Source organism: Podarcis vaucheri (genome assembly GCF_965113315.1).
Source record: "Podarcis vaucheri genome assembly, chromosome: 8".
Classification (NCBI taxonomy): Eukaryota; Metazoa; Chordata; class Lepidosauria; order Squamata; family Lacertidae; genus Podarcis; species Podarcis vaucheri.
Genome location: NC_138766.1, coordinates 64,258,123 through 64,281,746, shown reverse-complemented (window position 1 = coordinate 64,281,746; position 23,624 = coordinate 64,258,123). Strand labels below are relative to the sequence as shown.

The window sequence follows — 23,624 nt, the reverse complement described above, 5'->3', positions numbered from 1 at the left end:
TAAATAAATAAATAAATCCCCAGCTAAAAGAAGGCCTGCCTTGTGACCCGCAAGCCACTCGTTGGGGAATAAATCCCACTGGGTTTAACGATTATAGCCCTACTGATTCCTTTCAGATTTTGCAACCTCCTTGCTGGCTACTAGTGGTCCACAGACTGCAGTGGGGCGCACGAGCATCTCACGTCAAGGTGCTCATTGGCTCTGACGCAGCAATTATTTCCATCTCGAGATTCTGAAAACACAGACGCTGCCTCTCTCTGCAATAATAATAATAATAATAATAATAATAATAATGGGTGAGGTGGTGGGGAGCAAAAAATATATCTGCATGGATAATGTTTAGTACCCTTCGCTTTTGTTGAGAGGTAAGAGAAGTAAAGGAACACGCTTCCATCAGTACTGAAGCAGCTTAAAGCACATGGGGGAGATTATCGTCCTGCAAAACTGCACGCCCCTTGTACATGTTTGGCTGAAAGAAAATGGGAGAGGGCAAAGCCCATATTTCCATTGCAGCTCAGGAGATTCCTTTGAGGAGACCCCTTGCAGATTAAACACACTGGATCTGGAGAAAGAGCTCTGTAATGTCTAACGGCCTCTCTTAGCCCCCTGGGGAAATAGTATTCATAATAACAACCTACTGCATTTCTGCAAAAGTCATCATTGTGGTGTCTGGGCACACTGGCCTTATATAATTCAATATTTATGCAATACTGCATTCATTTTGAGACAAATAAAAACCAAGAGTGCATTTGGTTTTTAAGGCTGAGATCTTCAACGTGCTGTTTGTGTATTATAAAAATCCCCATGCCTTCAGCAGAAACTCCCTGGGCAGTTAACATGAAATGAATTATCTACACTAGAGTCATGTCTGAAGAAGGCGCATTGAAATCAATGTGACTTAGGACAAAATCAATGGGACAAGGTAGCTTGCACTGCAGGCCCAAAGAGACTTCTGTATCAGTGAGGCTAGTTCACAGGTGCATGGTTATTATTTGATGACTGAAGGGATGTTCAAATGAACATCACTCATGCGTTGATGGGGGAGCAGGTTGCTGTTGGCCAAGCCCCCTGACCATCAACCATGCTCCCCCTGCCTGCCGCATTTGCAGCCTGCGTGTGAGTGAAATGGCCCTACATCAAATTGGGATTCCACCTCACAAGCAGCCACTGTGTGTGAAGGGCCCTCCAATGTGCACATTGGCTATGGGGAACTGTGGCTGCCAGACTCAACCCTGCTTCACCCATCAGCACCTGAAGGATACTTGCAACATCTAGTGATGGCTTTCTTGTGTGAATAAGCCATCGCAGGTCAAATTATGTATCACAAGCACATGGCTTTTCTATGACACCTTGTTCATACATTCAGCTGTTGTAATTAACTGAAATCAAGTGATGTTTATGATCTGTAAACCAGTCCCAAGCCTAAATTCTGAGCAAACATGATTAGGATTGGGCCAGTGGATCACTGGTATTTAAATGATGTCCTCCATTCTCAAGCTAATACTCTCTCTGTTGAATCATTGTGGCTGCTAAAACACTGGTCAATAAACAAAACAATCATTGTAAAACTTAAGATTTTCATTATACCATTTGCACGTCAATGGACTTGCTTAACCTTTCTACCCAGATTTTCCACTTTCCATCTGTGAAATTATATTATCTGGGGTCATATTTATATAGCCAACGCTATGCCTCTGCCTCTTTCATTTAAAGTTTAAGTAGAATTGCTGAAATCACCCAGTCATTACAATTGATTTAGGCTGCAATCCTAACTCTACATACCTGGGAGTCAGCTCCATTGAAATCAGTAGGACTTACTTGTAAGCATGCATGATCAGAATTGTGCTGTGTAAGGAAGGACGCTCACATGTGTTTGTTCTAACTTCTGATTAGATATCCCAGGTCATTAGATGAATGAGGGTTAATGTATGAGTATGATCAGACAGCTCATGCACTATGTTGGCATCATAGCTGTCAACTTTTCCCTTTTCTTGTGAGGAATCCTATTTGGAATAAGGGAATTTCCCTTAAAAAAAGGGAAACATTGACAGCTATGGTTGGCATTCATGCCGTCTACTAGAGGTAGCAGGAATGCCAGTACCATTTGATGATCTACAGGAGGTGAGTAAGGCACCATAGTGACACAGTAAGTTTTTTGGACTTAATATGACAGGTTGACAGGATTACTCTTCAAAGCAGTTCCTCCTTCCCGAAGAAGAAAAGTGGGTGGGTGGAGTCTAAGGAGAGAAAGGCTTTCAAAGTTAATTTAGCACACCCACTAAGCAAAGGTCAACAGGAGTGGTTTCCTGTTCAGGGTGCCTTAAAGCTACCTCTTCTCACCTTTCAGTATTATTTTGACTAGGTTCATGCAACAGCCTGCAGGAACTGTTTTTGTTTTTGTTTAAAAGAAAGATGGTTAGATACTTCTGGACTGATCCTGGGTTTGCAGTTGAGTTTCCCCTGAAGGCTTAGTGACGTCTGCCAAAAGAACAGCCAAAAGAAAAGAGGAGGGAAGGGGACTTGGCTCAAAAGACCTCTGCACTCAATTCTTGACTACTGGGGGGGGGGGGAGAGAGACACCCTTTATGAATCTGAGCAGCATATATAAAAGAAATCTGCCAGCCCTGAACATCTTGTCTAGTTTAGCTCCAAAGTCAAGATCAGGAAATGTAGCACCAGTTGTAGGGTTGCCATACATCTGGAATTTCCCGGACATAGCCGGTATTCGGTTCCTTTAAGCAATGTCCGGGCAGAAATTGTTGAAATGTATGGGAAAATCTGGACGTATGGCAGCCCATGTCAGAAGTCTAGATTTTGGCGATTTTCCTTAAAAATAGCTCAGAAAGTTTTGGGCAAAACTTAAAAAAAAGGTCAATAATTTTTGTGTCTGGATTTTCACTTTTTGAAAGATGTTAACCCTAGAAAGGCTTGGAGGTATCAGGGCAGCACCAGGATTCCCTTTGCCTGCCAACAGGCCAGAGAAAAGGCATTTGATTGGCAGAATGTCCAGGTTGGAATCTGTCAAGCTGGCCTACAAGCTCCAAGTAATCATTCCCTTCAGCATCCTATCTGCTTCATCTGCAAGTACTTACACAGGCATGCCTAGATGTCAGTTGTCCCCATAAATTCCCTTTGAAGTGCCTAGAAAAGAGCCTAAAAGAGTCTCGGAGGTCTCTTAAGTCAACCAGAGCAGTAAGCACAGAAAGCAGATGTGATCATTGTAAAATCATTACAGCCAACTTCTATGATTAAATGCAGTAAGCGATTTAACACAAACATATTTAGGGACATGCGTACGTCGGGGTTTCTAGAGTCTGAGCATTTTAGTGCCAAAGTAAGATTATCGGTAGTTTGCAGGCGACAGTAGAGGCAGCATGGAGGCTTACATGCCAATGTTACAGCTTGGGCTGCAAGGATGGTTCAAACCAGGTTGGTCGCATTTCATCTTTATGTATTTTATTTACCAACCTTCCCTTATAGGAACAAAGGCTGACAGTCATGGGGTTTTTCAAATCGTCCATCCAGGTACAAAGTAGGGCCGGCCCAACTTTTTCATGAATAGAAAGAACTACATGAGATGATTTCAGATCATTATCTACAATGAATGGTTTTCTGGCTCACTTCTACTATGCAGACAAGGTTGGGGGCAACTCAGTTCACAATTGCCTTGCTGACTGAGCAGTCAATTCCCTCCCCCCAAGTGCAGCCCATATTTATGGTTAACTTTATATACATACAAAACATTGAATTTAGTCTACAGTGTCCTGAATTATGAAATAACTAGCATCTCACTTGATTGACATGTTTTTAGCAACTGAAAGGGGCATGTAAACTGACTCTATACGTCAGTTATAAGTTACCGTTTGTGATACAGAGCACAACTCTATATCAGTCTATTCGGAGGAAACTTCCATTGTTTTGAATGCAGTTTACTCGCACGCAAACGTGTAGAGAATTGCTACCAGTCGCCGTCAGGAAGCGACCAGCTGGACGTGTGCACGAACTGCGGGCAGCACGACGTTTTCTAAAACGCCCTAGGGTCGGGCCTTACGCGGAGTGAAGTGCTGCTGCTGAACCTACAAGCGATTCTTCATCGCAAGCGCAACAAATGCCCGACAGCAGGCAAAGCCGGAGAGCGAATTGCGGGCTCCCGCGTCGTTAGCGATCACTCGGGCTCATCCCCGGGCTGGGCTCCGCGCCGCGGCGCCGGTGGCTGAGAACAGGCAACTCAGCGCAACAGCCGCCGTTGGCCCGAGTGCCACCGCCGCTCCACCCCGCGCCCAGGGGAGGTTCACACGCGGCAGCCGCCGCTCCTGCACGCCCCGCTCAGTGCCGCCGCCGCCGCCGGCCCCGCTTGGCCGCCAGCCGGGCACAGAGCAACTTTCCCACGGCCGCCCGGCCACGCGTGTGGCTCCGCAGGCCCCCAACTGGCCCCGAGCCCAGCCAGTTGCACAAGCGCGGGGAGGTCGGCGTGGGCGGAGGCGGAGGAGGGAACGGGAGAGGAGCTTCGAACGCGGCCGTGTAGCAAATCCTAACGCTTCCAGCCAATGAGAGGCGGCGGGCGAGAGGGCGTGCCGTCGAGTATCTCCCTGAGTCGGCGGCCATTGGCTCAGGGCGGCGGGGGCGCAGCCAATCGGAGGCGCCAGGGCGGTATGTCGGCTGCTCGGAGTTGCCTGGAGCCGGGAGCGCTTGGCGCGCCTCCCAGGCTGCCCCTCCCCCGGGTAAGAGGCGAAGCGTGGGAACGCGATGGGGGAGACGGAGCCAGAGGGCGAGCGGCGTCGGCGGTGGGAGCAGAGGGCGCGCTGAGCTGGCACCGGGGAATCGCCGCTCGTTCGCACCAGGCGGGCAGCAGGAGCAGGACCACCCCTCCCCATTCCGGACGGTTGTTTAGAGGGAGCCGGCAGCAGCAGCAGCATGAAGCGCTCGCACCCGGACTACAGCTCCTCCGACAGCGAGGAGCTGGATGAGCCCATCGAGGTGGAGAAGGAGAGCGGAGACGAGAATGGGTGAGGGTGCTGGGGGGTCGGGCCGCGGGGAGGCCGGGAGGGGTCTCCAGCCCCTGGCACAGCAGTGGCACTTGGTCCGAGCTGGTCTGTGCCAGGTGCAGGGTTGAAGCTGTAGGCAAACTCCCGCTGCTGACACGCAGAGACAACCATCTCCGCGGCCGCCCGTGCTGCGGCTTCGATCCTGTGCGCACTTACCCGGGAGTAAGCCCGGTCCCGCTCAGCGGGAGTTAATTCAGAGTAACCATGCGCTACCGTCTGCGGTACGGCTCCTTGGTTGCCTTTTGCTAAAAAGCCGGTTCCATAATTACTGTGCACTCGATTTTCCTAGTGAATTTGTTGGTGCATTAAAACAAAACACACGGGGAATCGGGGGTGCGGCGACGGATCTCACCCTCTTGATTTGGACGCCTTTATTTTAAGGAAAGGAGGGTGCTTCTGGCTAGATTCATTTGGTGGCGAAGGAAAGGCCCTCTGCACTCACTCAAGGCAACCTCGTTCTAGGTCGTCTTCTCACTTTCCGGAAGACTGCGGCTGCAACCTGACACACACTTGCCTGGTGGCACAGGGCCAGACGGCGAATCTTGGCATTGAAAACGGGAGGAAAAGGATGGGTCTCTGCACAAATTAAACCATGCTCCATTGCCTGCTGCCCATGCTCTGCATTTGGCACTGGGTTACCTGGGATTACCCAGGCGTTTCTGTGCTACAACTATTTATGTGCCTACAGGCTTTCCAGCTGTTTCTTGTGGAAATCACTGCTCCCCAACCTCACTCCTTTTCTGTGCCTTCTCAGTATTGACGCCCGATTTCTTTCTTGCTGGTTTCAGAAACTTGAGCTCCGCTCCAGGTTCCATGTCTCCAACCACCACTTCCCAAATTCTGGCTCGGAAAAGACGCAGAGGGGTAGGTCTCTTTCTGCTGTGCTTGAAGTCCCTTCTCTTTCTGCTCTGCTTGAAGCCCCCTTGAAAAATATTCCTGCTTCCCTTTCAGATTATTGAAAAACGCCGCAGGGATCGGATCAACAATAGCTTGTCAGAGCTGAGGAGGCTGGTGCCTAGTGCTTTTGAAAAGCAGGTAATTTTGAGGCAGCCCTCTGTGTATGTGAGAGGTGGGATGCTGCAATTCGGGTGCAGTATTAGGCAGCAGTGTGCTATTTCTGTGCTGCCTCTTTCCCTTGGCTTGAATCCAGCTGCCTTTATGCTGATCTTTGCCTTCAATTTCTTAGGGATCAGCTAAACTGGAGAAAGCTGAAATCCTGCAGATGACTGTGGATCACCTGAAAATGTTGCACACAGCAGGGGGGAAAGGTAAGATCCTTAACCTTGCATGGAAGTCAATTCTGTGTACTAATCCCGATCAGATTTTCTGAGTGTGGTTCCCTAGGTAGCCAAAGCGAAGCATCATTGTTGAGCTTGGGGGAGATCCAAGGTTTCTGGAAGTAACCAAAAGGTGGGGAAAGCTCTTAAGGTGTGTGTGTGGGGGGGGGGGGTGTCCTTCCACAACAGCTCAGGAAGGAATGGGCATGGGATGCTGACTGACTGTTGCAGGGAGGAGTGGACAAAGAAGGGGAATGGATTGGAGTATCCTGGAAAGAGCATGGCTGGCTGGCTGGAACTGAGTGGAAGCATGCGACACTGCAACATCTCATTGCAGGTCCCACTGCCTGTGTGTTGTACTAGATTTGTTCAAAATTCAGCCACCCTCTAGCAGCACATCTGCAGCCTGCTTACTACCTAGCAGTCTAAATGGTAAAAGCTCTACTTCAAAATAAGTGAGGTATGGATCTTACCTGAAGGGCAGGATGTATTTGTGTTTGGCAAGCACAATTTTGTGTTCGTTTGCTAACTTCAGTGGAAAGTACAGCCGATTAAGTTTGTGAAGGGTCTGGCTGTGCATGATTTCCCTTTGGCTGGAGGAATCTTCAGCTAATTCCTGTGTGCCAAAGGCACTGGATCTCATGTACGTGTCACTGTCTCAGCCATTTAGTATTTTTCATTGTGTACTAGTATCTTAAAGGCTGTTGGTAGCTGAGCTGCTAAGATTATAATCCGTGAGCCACATTGAAGGCTCCTGATGGGCCAAAAGACAGGACATACATTTAACAAAATGGTAGAAGAGGTATGGAAGAAGAGACCAGCATGTGTGCATATATATCTATATAGTAGTCATTCCAAATGTTTAATATGCTGTTATTAAGCTTGTAATAAACTATATACTGGTGGATAGTAGCACCAAATCTTGGAGTGTACTTCATAACCCAGTGACTGCAGAACAATCCCATAAAAAAACCCTGGAGTTTGTGCTTCAGAGTATCTTGATTGATTGTGGACTTTTAACTGGCGCTTAGACTTTGCTGTGAACATCACAAATGCTTATTGGCCGTTTTGAGGTTGGGTCTGTGTGGACTTGGAGCAGATCACTGAATTCCAGATCCTGTTCTCATTCATGAGATTTGGCTTCTCGAAATAACCAGCTTTGCACCTATATTCTGCCTTGGGTTCCATGCTGGAAGAAAGGTGGAATATAAAATAAAATAAAAATTATGGGCACAGTCACAATGAGCCGTGAAGTGTACTTGCCAGACACTTTGCTTCATGACGGTCTGATCAATATTTCTATTGCTCATGGGTTTCTATAAAGTGAATGTGGAGTAGCACATCTTTAGTGGGGCATGCCCTGGAGAAAACCCATCTTCTTGAGAGAGACGGCCGCAAATGAGGAATGGAAATTGCTGCCCATGCTTAAGACATTACTCTTCCTTCTCTTCCTTTCTTCTAGGCTACTTTGATGCTCACGCTCTTGCTATGGACTATCGAAGTCTGGGCTTCCGAGAGTGTTTGGCCGAAGTTGCCCGCTACCTGAGCATCATCGAAGGTCTGGACACTTCTGATCCTCTCCGTGTCCGCCTTGTGTCTCACCTGAATAATTACGCCTCTCAGAGGGAAGCCGCAAGCAGTTCCCATACAGGGCTTGGACACATCCCTTGGGGCAGTGCCTTTGGACATCATCCCCACATCTCCCACCCACTACTGCTGCCTCAGAACGGGCATACTACTACGAGCGGCAGCGCAGCTTCCACAGAAGGTCATCATCACCACAGCAGAAGTGGGGCTCCCCATGCTGAATCATCTTCACTGAGAGCGCCCCCTAATGGCAGCATTGGACCAGTGCTTCCCGTGGTCACTTCAGCTTCTAAACTCTCTCCCCCCTTGCTGTCTTCCATGGCTTCCCTGTCTGCATTCCCCTTTTCTTTTGGTTCGTTCCATCTGTTGTCCCCCAATGCTCTCAGCCCGTCTACACCGGCACAGTCGGCCGGCCTTGGCAAACCTTACAGACCATGGGGAACGGAGATTGGTGCATTTTAAGAACTAGCAGGGTGGTGAAGGGGTGCGTTGTCTGTAAAATAGCCAGCTGAGCTGAGGCATCTGAACTCCTTTTAACAGTTTGTTATCAAAGGTACAGTTCCAGTTTTAACAGAGTTTGTACAAAGAAAATGTTTCTCCCCACCCTGCTTTCTATTAGCAGATTTTAAAAACCAGCAGTTGCCAGAAGTTTATCCATTTTTTGTAAAATCTTCATAGATGTTAATTTAAAAATGATAATAAAATAGAATTTTGCTGACTCGTTCGTTATCTTAGTGGCATTTCTCAAATGATCCTGTTTGTCTGAAAACACTGGATCTTTTTTTTAAAGAGTAGAATTTTCGTCTTTCTCCCCCCCCCCAAAAAAAACAGAGCCTTAACTCACATTTTTGTTTGGTTGTGGGGGTTTTGTGATACTGAAATGTTTTTCAAGGGAGATATTGTTTGTAAACTATGTTTTGACTTTTGTATTTCCGAGCAAAAGCGTTGACAAATCAGATGGACCAGCTTTATCTCAGATGTTGGTGGTGGACCTGTGGGCCTCTGGAGCTTCCATCAGCCCCAGCCAGCATGGCTCATAGCTGCTAACGTTTCCCGTTTTTAAAGGGAAATTCCCTTATTCCAAATAGGATTCCTCACAAGAAAAGGGAAAAGTTGACAGCTATGGCATGGCTAATGTTCAGGGGATGATAGGAGCTCTAGTATAACAACACCTTGAGGGTCACTGGTTCTCCATCAGTATTCTAAGAAGAATAGAATCTTTCTGTGACTAGTGCAGTGCTTCAGTCTTGCCTTGCAAGTTTATCCTTCTCCCCAATAGGTATATTTATCCCAATTACAGAATCACTGTTCTGTTTCTTGTGCCAAATTTCGTTGCGGTTTTCTTCCATTGGGGCAAACAACACTAAAAAGTTGCAGGTCAAATCCTAATTCTAGAAGCTTTACCACTGCAAGTAAGTTCAACCAAGTTCATCCAGCTCCAATCCATTGGATGTTTTTTGTTTTGCTTTTTAAGATGGAGGGATTATGAACATTAGAGCTTTGGGGATAGATTGTGCTGGGTTTGGGGATGTGGGGACACAGGCCATCGTCTGCCATGTTGCTGGAACGTAGGACGTGTCTTCAACTCGAAGTTCCTGCAAGCAGATGTGCCAAGTTCCAATCCAGAGAACAGGAGTTGCATCTAAATTAAGTTGGTTGCACTTGGGTTGCACTTAGTCATGATAACTAAGAGTTGTGTCCAACTTTATTCTGTTCAGATTAGACCCACTGAAATGAGTCGTGTCCATAAATTTCACTGGGTCTATTCTGAGGATGACTAATGGTGGACACTACCCAATAGTCTGCCTTGCCTTTCTTGACTGGACATGGAAATAGTCTTGCTTCTGCCTGCAGGTATGGGATAGCTGGATGGACAAGGGGCAGAATAGGTAGGGAAAGCCACAGTTCCTTGTCCCATGCTTTATTGGTGTGTTTGAAGGTTGCAATCTGGTAGACATCCATCACACACTTAGCTGTATCCCATAAAAAGCTGCAATGTTGTGGTCATAACTGTGATTGGAAAACATGGCCGCTGACATAGAATCTAATAGTTCCTTTGAGAACTTGAGCAAAGTTTTGTTTTTTTAAAGCAAGTTTCAGCATTAACCCCCCCAAAAAAACAATTGCATAAAGAACTGCTATCCAGTACATAGAAACTTGAAGGCTTTATATGGCCTTCCATTAGTTGAGAAGTGAAAATTTGGTCCAGCACAAGTTTTAGTTGCCTCCCAATGCTCTTCATTAATGTTTCTTGTGCCTGCATTTCTATTGTTACATAATGTTCTGTTCAGAGCAAGCAAAACTGGAGAAAATGAAAGTGATTATTCTATGTTTAAAAATACAACCAAAATTAAGATACTGAATCATAGTTCGGTTTGCCTAAATCTGCATACTTTATCCTTCTAGTATGATTGTAGTTTTCACATCACAGAATGTGGGATTTTGTAGTACAGTGATCCTGCATCCCAGGGCAAAAACCAGGTGAGCAGCAGCTATGCATAGCCACAAAATTGATTGCTGTGATGTATATACATACTGTGCAGAAAAGTACCGTAGTCACTGCATTTTTGTAGGGTTTAAAATGAATTCAAGAGGGTAATCTGAAGAGGATCCCTATCTATTCTCAACAGGCTTGTTTCTTTAAATGACTAAAGAGGGTTCCACCAAATTGGATTTGATCACTTTTGTATTTGCATTGTGCCTAAATAAAAGAATTGAGAACAACAACAAAAAAAAGTTGACTGGCAAGTTTGTCTAGCTACATGAGAGAAAAAGGGTGTTTTAAACAGATTATGGCATAATTACCTTTGTGTGTGTTGCTTTAAGTGTACCATTCAGTGCATCTTCTGTTTTACTGTTCTGTTTTCTAATTTTGGGCCATGAAGTGATATTTCAAGACATTGTTCATGAAGCGGACGTTAAAAATAACTGAAAATTTGATAGTTCATTTCTGCGATAGAAGAAGAGAGCACTGTTCACGTGTTCAGTGTTGGGTGGGATGTAAGAGACAGAAAATCTGGTTTGAGCCTACTGCCCCAGCTTTACTTATTATTCTGAAGGTTTTAACAAACCCTGTATAGGTACAGCTGATTGCGCATAAACCTTGTGTACTGAGTTGGAGACCTTGCCTTTTGCAACTTGTACATGGGGAAGCTTTGTTCCAGGGGTGGACAGATGTTTCATGTTGAGGACTGCATTCCTTTTGGTTGTAGCATCTCTTGGGGTCCACCTGCCAGGGATAGGCAGGTCTAGTTGGTGGGTGGCATTGAAACCCAACATGAACTAGGCTACTTTCCTTATTGGTGTTCTGAAACCTTCTGGTCTTCCATGATTTATGTTAGGCATTTCCCCCGCAAAGTTTCCCCCTTCTCCCACCCCCAAAGTGGCACAAATAAATTAAATAAACATGGTTGTGTCATTGCAAGTATGTGATATGAGCTCCACAGGTTGGATTTCTGCTAATTGTATAGTTACTTAAGGCAGCACCTGCATGTTTAGAAAATGAGCTGACAATCTAATTCTACAGGAACATAGAAGAGAGATTCCCCAAATTGCTCAGTGTTGCCTTGGTTCACTGAATACTATGGCACAGGGTGTGTGGGTGTACCTAGAACAGGGTTGTTTGGCTCCACACCAGCCAGCATTGCCAATGGCTGAGCATGATAGATGCTTTAGTCAAACAATATCTGGAGGGCCACAGGTTCCCCACTCCTGAAAATTATTTTAAAAAATTATTTTAAAATTATTTTAAAAAATCTCATATTAAGTAAGGCTGCCAGTTATCTATTACAATGGAATGGTGCCAATTGGCAGAAGATTGGTGTGCACCTGGTTGCTTTAAGTAGCATGTCAATCCAGCAATATAATTTGTCTTGCTTACCTGCCTGCAACGATCTTTGTAGGTTGGCTTTTCCCAACGTAGTGCCTTCTAGATACTCAGCTACTAGCTTTTATTAGCCACAGGCACCATGGCAGATGGTTGGAGATGATGGGAGATCCCAAAAGATGGAGGTTGGAGAAGGCAGACCAAGTGCTTTTGTATCATAATTGTGAAGGGAAAGTTTTGTGCTTTGGGAAGAGTCTACTTTACATACATTCAATTATCACTGTATTTCTTGTTACAGATAGGTAGCCGTGTTGGTCTGCCATAGTCAAAATAAAAAAAATTCCTTCCAGTAGCACCTTAAAGACCAACTAAGTTAGTTCTTGGTATGAGCTTTCTTTTATTTCTTGTATTTCACTGTATTTCTTGTATTTCACTTTCCTTGCACCTCACAGCTAACATGACTCTCTCTACATCCATGTGTTTTATCTACTTCAAAACTCAGGAAAACTTTCCATCTCAGGAATTAGAATCTAGTCCATAACAGCATGGACTGTAATAAATTGGTCTTTTACGAGGCTACACAACTCTGCATTGTTTGAACAAGTAAGAATGCCCTCTTTAACATAAGACATATTCATTTCATTCTATGCCTGAATTGATTCCCAAAACATTTAAAAGCAATTTAATAATAAAAAATAACAATGAAAATACTTACAATGATTTCACATATAAAAACAAATTCAGATCCAGTACACATACAGACACAGAATGAGATAAAAACAAACCTTTTTTTTTTTTTTTTTTTGCTTGTTGGAAAATGAAGGTCTTCAACAGGTCGGGGATGCAATGGGTGGTGGTGTGGGGAGAGTATCAAAGGGTTAGGTGCTGCCATGAAAAGACCTGATTTCATCTTGCAGAGCAGACTTCCTGATAAGATGGTCTCCGCATCTGCAGATAATGACAACATTATTGTGGGAAACAGAAGCTCATAAACTATGACACTTTCCCCCATTATAAACCGAATCCCTATTTAAGTCTTATTGCTCTTACACCCAGAAAATGTTGGAGGAAAGGTTACATTATTGCAAAATAAATAAAATTAGGAGATCTACAAAATAACCATTTGAAGTTGAAGTTCGCTCAGGAGCTGTGGGGCAATCCCCCCCTCCCCACCTCTGAGCATGTTTATACACACATTTTGTAACTCCCCAGCCAAGGAATGGGATATAAACTTTCCTCCTTACTAGATGAACGCTGGGGGGTATGAGCTGTAAACATGCTCCAGGCTTGCATCCCTGGCCTAGAAGGGACAGGACCCCCAAAGCCATGTGCTTTGGGTGGTAACTTCTGAGTGTCCTCTATCCAAAAATGTCTCAGGGTACAGTCGACTGTTATCATAACCTCCTTCACTAGCCAGCAAAGAATGCAAAACAGGCAAGAACAACCAAGCCAACTGCAACCCTAGAGTATTAAACAGGCAAAATACAGGAGTCCCGGGTGCCAATCGGGTTCGCTCCAAAATTCCTACTCAGGAATTAAAGCTCGCAGTTTAAAAGAGGGTGGGAGGTTGCTCTGTGAAGACAAAGAGGAAGAAGGGTGGATGGATGGAGCATAAATACCCTCTACTGGAAAGTCCTAACTGGGCATTCCAGTCCGAGGGCCCCTACAACCAGTGGCGTAGCGTGCGTTGTCAGCACCCAGGGCAAGACAAGTAATTTGCGCCCCCTAACCCGTGGATTTGAGCCCCCTAACCCGTAGATTTGCGCCCCCTAACCCTAACCCCCAGATGTTGCGCCCGGTGCGGCCGGCCCCCCCTGCACCCCCCACGCTACGCCACTGCCTACAACTCATTCCAACTTGAGTCACTTCCAAGATGAGGAGGGTGCCATTCATTATCGTTCCCATTCTCACCAGTTGATGAAGGCCACATTTAACGAACCTGAATGCTGGGTGTATAGATGCACTTTGCAATGTCTATAGTTTACAGTATTGTACACACACAAGTGTGATAGAAAGGGAATGTAAACAAAAAACTGTTGAGCTTTTCTTGGCGAAGTTTTTGAGCTATTTTAAAGGAAAATCACCAAAAATGACACTGCTGACAGGGGTTGCCATATGTCTGGATTTTCCCTGACATTTTAGCGATTTCCACCTGGGCACTGCTTCCAACTGCAGTATTCTGGCTATGTCCAGGAAATTCCGGACGTATGGCACCCCAATGTACCCAGCATTATGACGACATGTTAAAAATAGCAGTTCTCTGTATTGCTTTGCAAGGAACACATCCATTAAGTTGAACAATGTCCCTTGCATCATATCGATGCCTCACTGTCTGTAGTTTCCCCCTTTGAATTTTATTTGAGCATTATTGCATCGTTTTTTAAAAGGAAGCTATAAACAACAAGGGGAAATCCTGTACTAGTACTGAATGGTCCTTATTGAAAAGGGGCTTCCTTTCTGGAGGAAAGTGTATGTAGTCAGCACAGCACTCCATGAAACAGATGGATTATTATAGCAAGGAGATAGTATTTTATTGAGAGAGAGAGAAAGAAAGAAAACTGCTATTATCCTATACAAGAAAAACAAAACTTTTAAACTGGAAGTGCTTCTGTCTCATCTCTGTGCTCCCTCCAGATGTTTTGGATGATATCTTGGGTGGGGCTGATGTCCAAAACATCAGAAGAGCTTCACCTTGTCCAAGGCTGATTTAAGAATTAGGAGGAGGAAGCTCAAATTTCTTGGATACTTTTATAAACGTGCTTCAGTTGATCATAATGATCACGTAACGTTATGCACATTTTAGGAACATAAGCATTGCAAAATACATCATTGTAAATGCCCTGGACTCTAAAAAAAAAAAAGTTTGAACATTAATTGCGAGAAGCAGAACTCTGAAGTATATTGGCCATCATCAAGGCACAAATCCATAATTGTTTAACATTAAAATGAGAAGAAGACTTAAGAGCTCCATTCATGTACTTGTGTGTGTGTGTGTGTGTAAGGCCAGGGGGGTAAATGTGGTCCTCCAAGCCTCTCTGTCTGGTCCTTGATACTGGAATTTCCAATGAATGAAAGGGGAAGTACAACACTGACATATTGTTTGCAATGTGTTTTAGCCGTGGTTCAAAGCCACTGCTTGCCTGACACACTCAAAAGATAATTGTTTCACCACAGGCCCCGTTTGCAACTCAATCCACATTTGCTGTGCAACTGCTCCACAGACTTTTGACCTTGCTCTGGCTAATGCGGTATATACATGGCTTGGATTGCAAAGGAATGTCTATGGCAATGCAATCACACAAGCACCTCATTACTTCTTGAGCTCAGGTCAGGTCTACTCAATTCGCAGACTAGCCAGACCACTTTGGTTGCACGAATGGACTCCTGGAAAACCCTATGCAGAATGCTAAGCTCATTTCCCAGTAATAAAATATATTGCCTGTCCGTTTAAAACAGAAACAAACAAACAAACAACAAAAAGATCAACCTTGGCAAACAAATGTCAGTGTAATCAAGGTTTGCACAGTTCAACTTTTCTTTTTTCTTTCTTCCTGAGAAATCCTTAAATGCTTCTGCAGCTCTTTTGTTTGGTAGAGGAGGATTCTCTCCCACCCACGCTTGAAACTGACACAAAACATCGATATTCCATTTCACAAGAACGATTGGCTTCTGTACGGTTTCTTGTGTGTGACTTGAACAGGTTTTTAGCACCGGTGTGGTTTTAAAAAGTCTCACATACTTTCATGATGTATGAGCAGTTAAACTTAAAGCAAAGTGTTGCCTTGCTACATCTGTTGCCTTATTACATGCGATATTCCCAGTGAGCTGATCTGCTTCAGTGTTGAGGTTGATCGACTTGGATTCTTAACACTGACTATAATATGGAAGGATAAATGGAAACACAGAGCAAAAGTTCCATATTTTGTACACCACCAGTGCTTTTCTTCTAGAAAAAAAGGGTGCCAGCACTGTGCACCCCTGAGTACCCCCAGAAAATGAACACCTGCCTTTGCTTTTCTTCTCTCTCTCTCTCTCTCTCTCTCTCTCTCTCTCTCTCTCCCCTCTCAGCCATTAAGCCCCTCTTGTCCCACAAGTGTCTCAAAGAAAAAAAGCCCCTTCTAAAAAGCTGATTGCTCTTTCGAGTGCCTACGAACAAATACTGTTTTACCACCACTAAACAGGTCATGGGCCTTGACTAGTATCACAAACACTAGCCTTGTACAATAGGTAATCCTTATTGGTTCAATAGTTTCATCGGTTATGCAGGTCTGAAGTTGTGCTCCCAAGGCAAGGGTGCAGAGGCAGCAGCAGTGGGGATTCTCAGGCTGTAGCTGCATTTTTACAGCACATGAGGAATGGGTCTCCTAGCTCCATCACTGGCTATGGCTTCTGTCCCCTCATCTTGCTGGTTCCTCATGATAGCTAGGACCCAACCTTTCGGCGTCACATACTGGGAGCCAAGCCTCTTGAGGCACTCATCTGTCATGAAGTGTGAATAGCTCATATGAACCTACTGGAGCCCAAAGATCACCATCAGAAGCCTTGGTCTCTGGTCTATTACAGTGGTACCTCAGGTTAAGTACTTAATTCGTTCCAGAGGTCCGTTCTTAACCTGAAACTGTTCTTAACCTGAAGCACAACTTTAGCTAATGGGGCCTCCTGCTGCTGCCACGCCGCCGGAGCACGATTTCTGTTCTCATCCTGAAGCAAAGTTCTTAACCGAGAAGCACTATTTCTGGGTTAGTGGAGTCTGTAACCTGAAGCGTATGTAACCTGAAGCTTATGTAACCTGAGGTACCACTGTATTGTGTTCTTTCCACTTGTGTGAAGATTGGATCGTTGCTGAGGACAAAACCCATAACTCATATGAACTGAGGATCACTGCAGAGAGAGCCTAGACATGGTAATTATGTTCACCAGTCATAGGTTTAGGAACTATATTATTATTATTATTATTATTATTATTATTATTATTATGCTTGAGAAATCTGTGTTTTCTTTTCATAACTAGTTGTTAGAACAAGTGGGAAAGTAGCTTATTAAAGCAAGTGCTAAAATGACTGGCTTTTTCTTCCATTCCTTTTCTTCTTTCAAAGCCTTTTGAATATGAGAAAAGAGCAGCAGCGCCGAATAGAAAATGAACAAACAGATATAAAAAACAGTGCTGGTGGTGGGGAAGAAGGGATGAAATGCATTTCTGGCAAAACAAATGGCGGTGCAAAGGAAGATCGATATAGACGGTGATAAATTATTACAGCAAGATAATAGCAAGGTGTCTATTATTATTAAGAATTAGCTAGAGATATGTGATGGAAGCAAAACAAGCTGGTGTACTTGTGAGTGTTTTTGCATGCGAGAACACAATTATCTGAAGCTCAGAAGAAAAGGCATTTCTAAGAGCATGCTTCTTAAAGCAGTCTGCTCCAACAAGACCTTGCATGTTGAGGAGCCAGCATATTACTGAGATGGGTCTGACAACATATGGCAAAATGGGTGTGTGTATTTGTAGGGAAGAAGCATTGCAGGAGCAGCTGTCCAGAACAGATGTCTTCTCCTTCCAGTGGATGGGCCCAGCCCATATCTGAGATGTAACTTGGCTTGACAACAAATCTAAACGGAAGCAGCTCTTGCAAACAGCCGTCCGGTTGACTTTGTTAAGACGATTCACATCAGACGTGAATGCGAGCTGATCTGTCACTTGACTTGCAGTAGCTCCTCCCAGTTCCAGCTCGCTCAGTGCTCTTGCCATTGTCTCAAGCTAACATCATCTAAAGGAGACATTCTCCAGAGTGGTGTGTGACAGGAAGATGCACAGCCCCAGCACGTTGCCGCTAGGTAGGTCGGCAAGCGTGTGCTGAACACAACAGGGTACACAAAGTTCAATGAGCCGGAGTGCTGTGTCTTATTGTGGTTCTGGTCTCTGCGGAGGGCTATGAGTGGCAGGTTGCTAGAGCTTTCTGTGCAACTACATGAGCAATTGTTGTGATTCAATTGCAGGGTATATTGGCACGCCTGCTTTTGAACATGTTGGTGGGGAGATGGGCGGAGCAGGTCAGCCCGTGTGGGTAACATTCAACAGATCAACGTTGATCTGTATGTAATTTACTTTTAGATGCATGGCGACATTCCTGTTCTGAAAGCACAGGCTAGGTGATCTAGCTTCATTTTATGCCTTTCATCAGACTATTCGTGTGTTCTGCTGAATGCGCTCAGAATCCTCCATGTGATTGAGGATTCTAAAGACAAATTGGCTGGACCTATTGAAATGCTCCCTTCAGACTTTCCCACTCGACATATGAAGGGCTTAGGATGAAGAGATGGCAAAGCTGAAGGTGAGGCCAGTGTGTGCAGTCCTATATCTCCCTCCGTGAGTTCCTGTCAAATGCCTGAATGGGGCTATTCTTTAGAAAGGTTCTAGTCCTGTGTAGCATACAGCAACATTTTGGCCAAAAATGCAAATGCATTCTAACTTGGCCATTCATAAATGGACTATTCCGATCTTGAGATAATTCACATAGGGAATGGTCAGTGCTTGTAGTGTATTGTTATTACTGTTTGCGTGTCGAGGTCCCCAGGTCCACCCCAATAACTCACACATCACACAGAAGTTTTTGTTTAAGATTTTTGGCATAATTTTGGCCACAACTTTATTAAAATACAAATTTGTGAGTGGTTGTGTAGGCATTGGTTGCGACTATCTGCCCCCACCATGGAGGACAGACTGACATTCCGCACGATGCGAAAGTCAGAATAGGGGAATACACTTGGGGGGTAGCGACGGAGCAGGGAACCTGCCCTCAGCCCTCCCCAAATGCAACCAGGAGCTCATTGCTATGGCCCGAGCCCCCTTGACAGAGTGGATAAGCAATAGTTAGCCCCCAATTCCTTTAACGGAATCCCTTGCAGCAGCAGCATTAGAGGGGCAGGCACAGCCAATCCATGCCCCTCAACCAACCAAACCATAAACCAATGCCTAACCGCGAACCTTACAAGTTGTGACGATTTGCTATGCAGTAGGCAAAAACCAAATGGCCCCAGCCAATTAGCCAGATGGACAAAATTCCTACCAGGCCCCCGCTCCAAAGCAGACGACCCCATGACAGGCATAGCAAGGTCAAAGCGAACAACCCTATTCTAGGGAGGGAGGGACGGGCAATCTGATGCACGGGCGAAAAGAGGAAGCCCTAGCCTCGTGCAAGGAGTTTTACTATTTCTGGCTGTCAATCAAAAAATGGCAACATTAACTTCTTCCCAACAACAAGGGAAGCCCCAATCGTATCAGTGGCCAACGATCAATTAGCCCGCCCCCCAACTTTGGAGTGTCCTGGCGGCCCCCACCGCAACACGTGCTCTCCATGAAGGAGAACACGCTTTACCAGAAAAGAACTCACCTCAGAGGGAGAGATATATATAGACTGAGAATGAGAAGTTCAGGGCTTCTTGAACGCGCTTTGGGGCTGCTGCTAATGTTATTGTTATGCATTCTTTCTTTTTAAGAGCTAGGAACTTCCAAAACAGCACTTACAAGGCTTAGTTTCCATTGAATAAAAGAGCTGTGGAGACTAGGGCGACATACACACGGTGCCTTTAGAGCACATTCAAAACACATACCCACCCTGCTTCGCCGCAATGAATTTGTTAAGGGCAGCTGGGAATTGTAATTCTGTGAGGTGCAAACTACAGTGTCAAAGATTATTTGAGGGAAAGAATGTGCTTTGTATGTGTACATGCATTTTTTAAAATAATATTTGCCTTGTTTACAAATATGCAAGCAGAGCGCATACACTCCTAAGAGCAGACTGCAAAATTGATAATCTTTCATCACCATTAAAGGACAACTTCACCCCAAGAATGATGCAGCTTTGGCCAATTCACAGCTCCCTCTGCCTGATTTTCCTTAAAAAGCAATTTCTTCATATTTAATGATCCTATATTGCCCTCTGGCGATAAACTAGGATTTTACATGTTCCTCAGAAATGTAATGTGAAATCAGATGAGGCCCTGGTGTATGTGTGTGTGTGTGTTTTAAGAAAAGACTACAGCATTAATAGGACTTATGATCTGCAAATATAAGTGTTTGTTTGTTGGTTGGTTGTTTTGGATGTTTGAATTGCCTCTTACAGGTTTTCTGGAAGATGCTCAGGGATAAATTGATGTAGAAGAAGAGAGATCCACAGTTGTGACTTATCTCTGGGAAATCTGCATCATATATGCGTCTGATATTATATCTTGCAAAAAAAGGATTTATCAGTTGCCAACGGATGAGGTAATGAAGAGAGTCCAGGTCACTGAAAACACTGCAGCTCTCACTGTTTCTCTCTTAGCCTTAGCAGAGAATTTTTTTGTGGTATTTGTTCCAATGCCCACTCTTCCCTCCCTCCCAATCTGTATGTGGAACTGGGATGTGTGGAGAAAACAATATATCCTGCTGTTCTATGCCCTTTTAGGTGCTTCTGTGTTTCTTTGTTTGCATTTCTGAAATACAGGTGACACACCACTTACTTGGTGGTTATGTTCTGGCCCCCTGCTCACATTAATGAAATGAACTTAAGTGGGGAGTGCCTTTAGCTCATGGGGAGCCTGTACCCAGAGCCCAAAGGAGACGTCCCCTTTGGCATCTAGGAAGGGTCTCCTCACATGCCGGAGGCACAGTGGGGCTTGGTTGCTCTTCAGGTCTCTCCCCTCCTTCCAGGTTTCCAGCGCCACGTGTATGCGTGGTTGTGCATGACTTGAATGTGCGTAATGTTAAGCATAATTGTTTAATTCACACAAAAATGGAAAATGCCTATGTCTTATCGCTGAAGGATTAACATGGTTTTCCCCCATAGTGGCATACTATGGGACTCTAAGCTCCTAAATGGGTTAATGATTGTTCTCTGCTCTGAGTTGAATGTAACCTTTGATCATGTGATGAGGTTACTAAGTTGCAAATTCGCCATCTTGGAAGGGTGGTGGCTGGAGTCTTTTGCGACCTGCTAATTTTCTAAAGTCTGGGTTTTTGGTTTTGGATGGAGGAACATTCGCTCATGCAAGATCCCTTTCCAGTTTTGAAGAGGCACAATCCAGGCATAGGATTTCTGAGAACTCAGCCTGAGACTAGATTCTGAAAGTAGGACACAGCGCTGTGTGGTGTTGCCCGTGGAAATGTGCTTCTGATCCGTTATCATGATGCTCATCTAAGCTCTGTTGACCAGGCCCTTGCAAAGCTTGTCTGGGGTCTGAGTTGGGAGTCATGTTAGAATACAGTTATAAAACTCCAATAAAAAAGCAGCTGGTCCCTCTCGGAGCCCCCCAGCCAGCTTAGCCATCTGAGGCCTGGGGCAAGTGTACCTGGCTGCCCCTGCTCTCTGCTGTTGACCCAGACAGATGCATCTTTCAATGCCGATGGGAATTTTTACCCACATTCACAGCCCTCAGTTGTTGTCTGAAAATTTGCTTCCAGCTATAGCTAGATCGGAGGCTAGAGTTCAATACATGATTTCCCCTCACTCAGCTCTCCTTCTCCCCTCTTGTGTGCATGTGTACATGTACATACTCTCTAATATGACATGGCCCCATCTTCTGAGTCTGAAATCCCGTGTGAATCATGCGACCCATGTGAGATTGTGGACCTGGAAAAAGCACTTTTCGGGGCAAGACCTTGGTCCGAAATCACATGAGAGTAAGGTGCTTCGAATGGCATGGAGGGTGGAGTGGGGTGGGGCAGGATGTCCCACTTTTTCCAGGTAATTGACAGGTATGTGTGCACCGCTTCGTTACACTAGATGTGATCGTTACACTAGATGTGATCAGCTAACAAAGTACTGACTGAAAATATAGGAATACAGAAAGCTGCTTTGTGCTAAGTCATACCACTGGACCATCTAGCTCAGATTGTGACTGGCAGTTTCCAGGTCTTCAAATGAGTCTTTCCCAGCACTTCACAGAACTTTCTGCATGCAAAGTTATGTGGCCTACCACTGAACTACATATGGCGCTACTTCGAATATAAGACGATTAAATGGAAGCATTAGTCTCGTGGCGCTGTAGAAGTGATTCAGGAACTTCCACTGGTTCTCTTATAGGAACCTCTTGGTTTTGACTAGGGTTGCATGCTCATTTTTAAATGAATAAATATCAATATGAAGGACGCCCCCTCCCTTTGTTTGTTCATTGTTACATTACAAATGAATGGGGATCTGCCAAATGAAAATTCATTCATTCACACATACATGTAGTGCGATGCCCTGGAGCAGGGGTCACCAACCTTTTTGGGCACATTTGTGAACTGGAGAAGCTATTGTGAGCTGCAAGCAACCACAACCTCAGATTATGAGAGAATGCTCATTTCGAGCCTTATTTCGGGAGGTGCCCCTCCCACTGGAGAGTGACAGAATGTCTTCAAAAACATGCCAATGATCACCCACATTGTGAGCCGAAGAAATGCAGCAGGTGGTTCCATTAATGAAATGGAAAGGTTATAAGGTGGTATATCTTCTTTCATCCAGGGGCGGAGCTACCTGCCCCGGCACCTGGAGAGGGGGTGGGGCTAGCCGCCCTCATGGTGAGCGTCCTTAGCTGCCCGCCGCCCGCGTGGTGAACATTGCGAGGGGCGCCGCTAGCTGCCCGCAGCAGCATCGCCCCTAGCAGCCTGCCGCCCATGCAGCGAGCAGGGGGGGTGGGTGGGTGGTGCGGCAATGTCACCTGCCCTCACGGCTGACACCTGGTGCGCATCGCACCCCCCGAACCCACCTTCCTCTGCCAATCTTTCATCGCCTATAAAACGGGGACTCTTTATCCAATCTGAAATTTGAGTGGTCTGATGCTCAGTGCCCGTTGGTTGGAAAATGCCGCACAGAAACAATCCCAATCAATGAACAAAGGCAAGTCAAAATGCTTGGGGATATGAAGTGAAACAAACGGACAAATGAAACAGATATTTTCCTTCTTAGCTTATATGGACCAACACTTTTCACGCTGGGAGAAGGGAATGAGCGAGTCAACAGACCAGTCCTTTTTCAGTTCACAGAACCCCAATTCTTTATTAATCACAGCTTGCTCACAATGACATACAGGAAAAATAGCACAAATGAAGAGTAGACTATGCAGGCAGCAATTCCCAGGAGGGAGAGGGACAACTTCAAACTGGCAGCTCTATGGGGAAAGCAGGTGAGCAATGCCACACCTGGCTCAAGCATCCTGGCTCCTAGTCGCTCCTGCTGCTTCAGCCCTTGTCATTCTTGGTATCTTTTTAAAACTAGGCAGGAGAGGAGAAGTCAGCAGGATTAAGCTTGTTGAGTCTGGATGAAAAATGTCCTACAGAGCGTCTCGTGCCGTAATGAAACAGATTAGATTAAGGCTTGAATCCTTCCCACAAAAGTGCACCTGCTTGCCCCACTGATTTTAGCAATGGTGGGCAGGACTGTGGCCTAAGATAAATAGAACAGGTCACAGCATCTACACTTAAAAGCTTCTCAACTCAAGTTAAATAATTTCTTCATTGGTGAAGAGGCAGATTTTGAGTTATTTTTAAATCCAGCTTCCACCGAACCCATAAGCTTCTTTTGGCCAGATATATGATTGGTCATTCTCAGCTGCAGATGCCTATTTTTAAATGCTAAAAATGCCTATTTTTAAAAAAGTCAAAACTTGCTTCTGCTTGCCTCCTTGTCAGTGACACTTGCCTTTGAAAAACAGAAGCATTTTTCTTCAAAAGGCAGAAGAAATTGTTCCTGTGAATACTAATTTGCAGCACAACGCTGTGCATGTTTACTCAGAAGTAAGTCTCACTGTGTTCAGTGGCGCTTACTCCTTTCCTACCTTCTCCAATGGGTGATAAGTCCCATTGAATTTGATGGGGTCTGACTTCTGTGTAGAGATGTAACAAGAGATGTGTGGTGCACTGCAATT

The 23,624-nt window shown here is 45.1% G+C and overlaps 1 protein-coding gene across 1 annotated transcript; it reads left to right on the top strand.

Moving 5' to 3' along the window:
* The first annotated feature begins 4,688 nt into the window (after window positions 1-4,688).
* Window positions 4,689-10,015, top strand: HEY1 (hes related family bHLH transcription factor with YRPW motif 1). The gene is made up of 5 exons (XM_082235242.1): window positions 4,689-5,006; window positions 5,834-5,909; window positions 5,997-6,080; window positions 6,232-6,313; window positions 7,785-10,015. Exons 1-5 carry the CDS (start codon window positions 4,915-4,917, stop codon window positions 8,369-8,371), a joined length of 921 nt encoding a protein of 306 aa, XP_082091368.1. The 5' UTR covers window positions 4,689-4,914; the 3' UTR covers window positions 8,372-10,015.
* The last annotated feature ends 13,609 nt before the right edge of the window (window positions 10,016-23,624 follow it).

Excerpts from the sequence above, each read along its gene's own strand:
- HEY1 (XM_082235242.1), top strand. The coding sequence starts at position 4,915 with ATGAAGCGCTCGCACCCGGACTACAGCTCCTCCGACAGCGAGGAGCTG. Across the intron at positions 5,007-5,833 it reads GAGAGCGGAGACGAGAATGG|AAACTTGAGCTCCGCTCCAG; the intron begins GTGAGGGTGCTG and ends TGCTGGTTTCAG. Across the intron at positions 5,910-5,996 it reads CTCGGAAAAGACGCAGAGGG|ATTATTGAAAAACGCCGCAG; the intron begins GTAGGTCTCTTT and ends CTTCCCTTTCAG.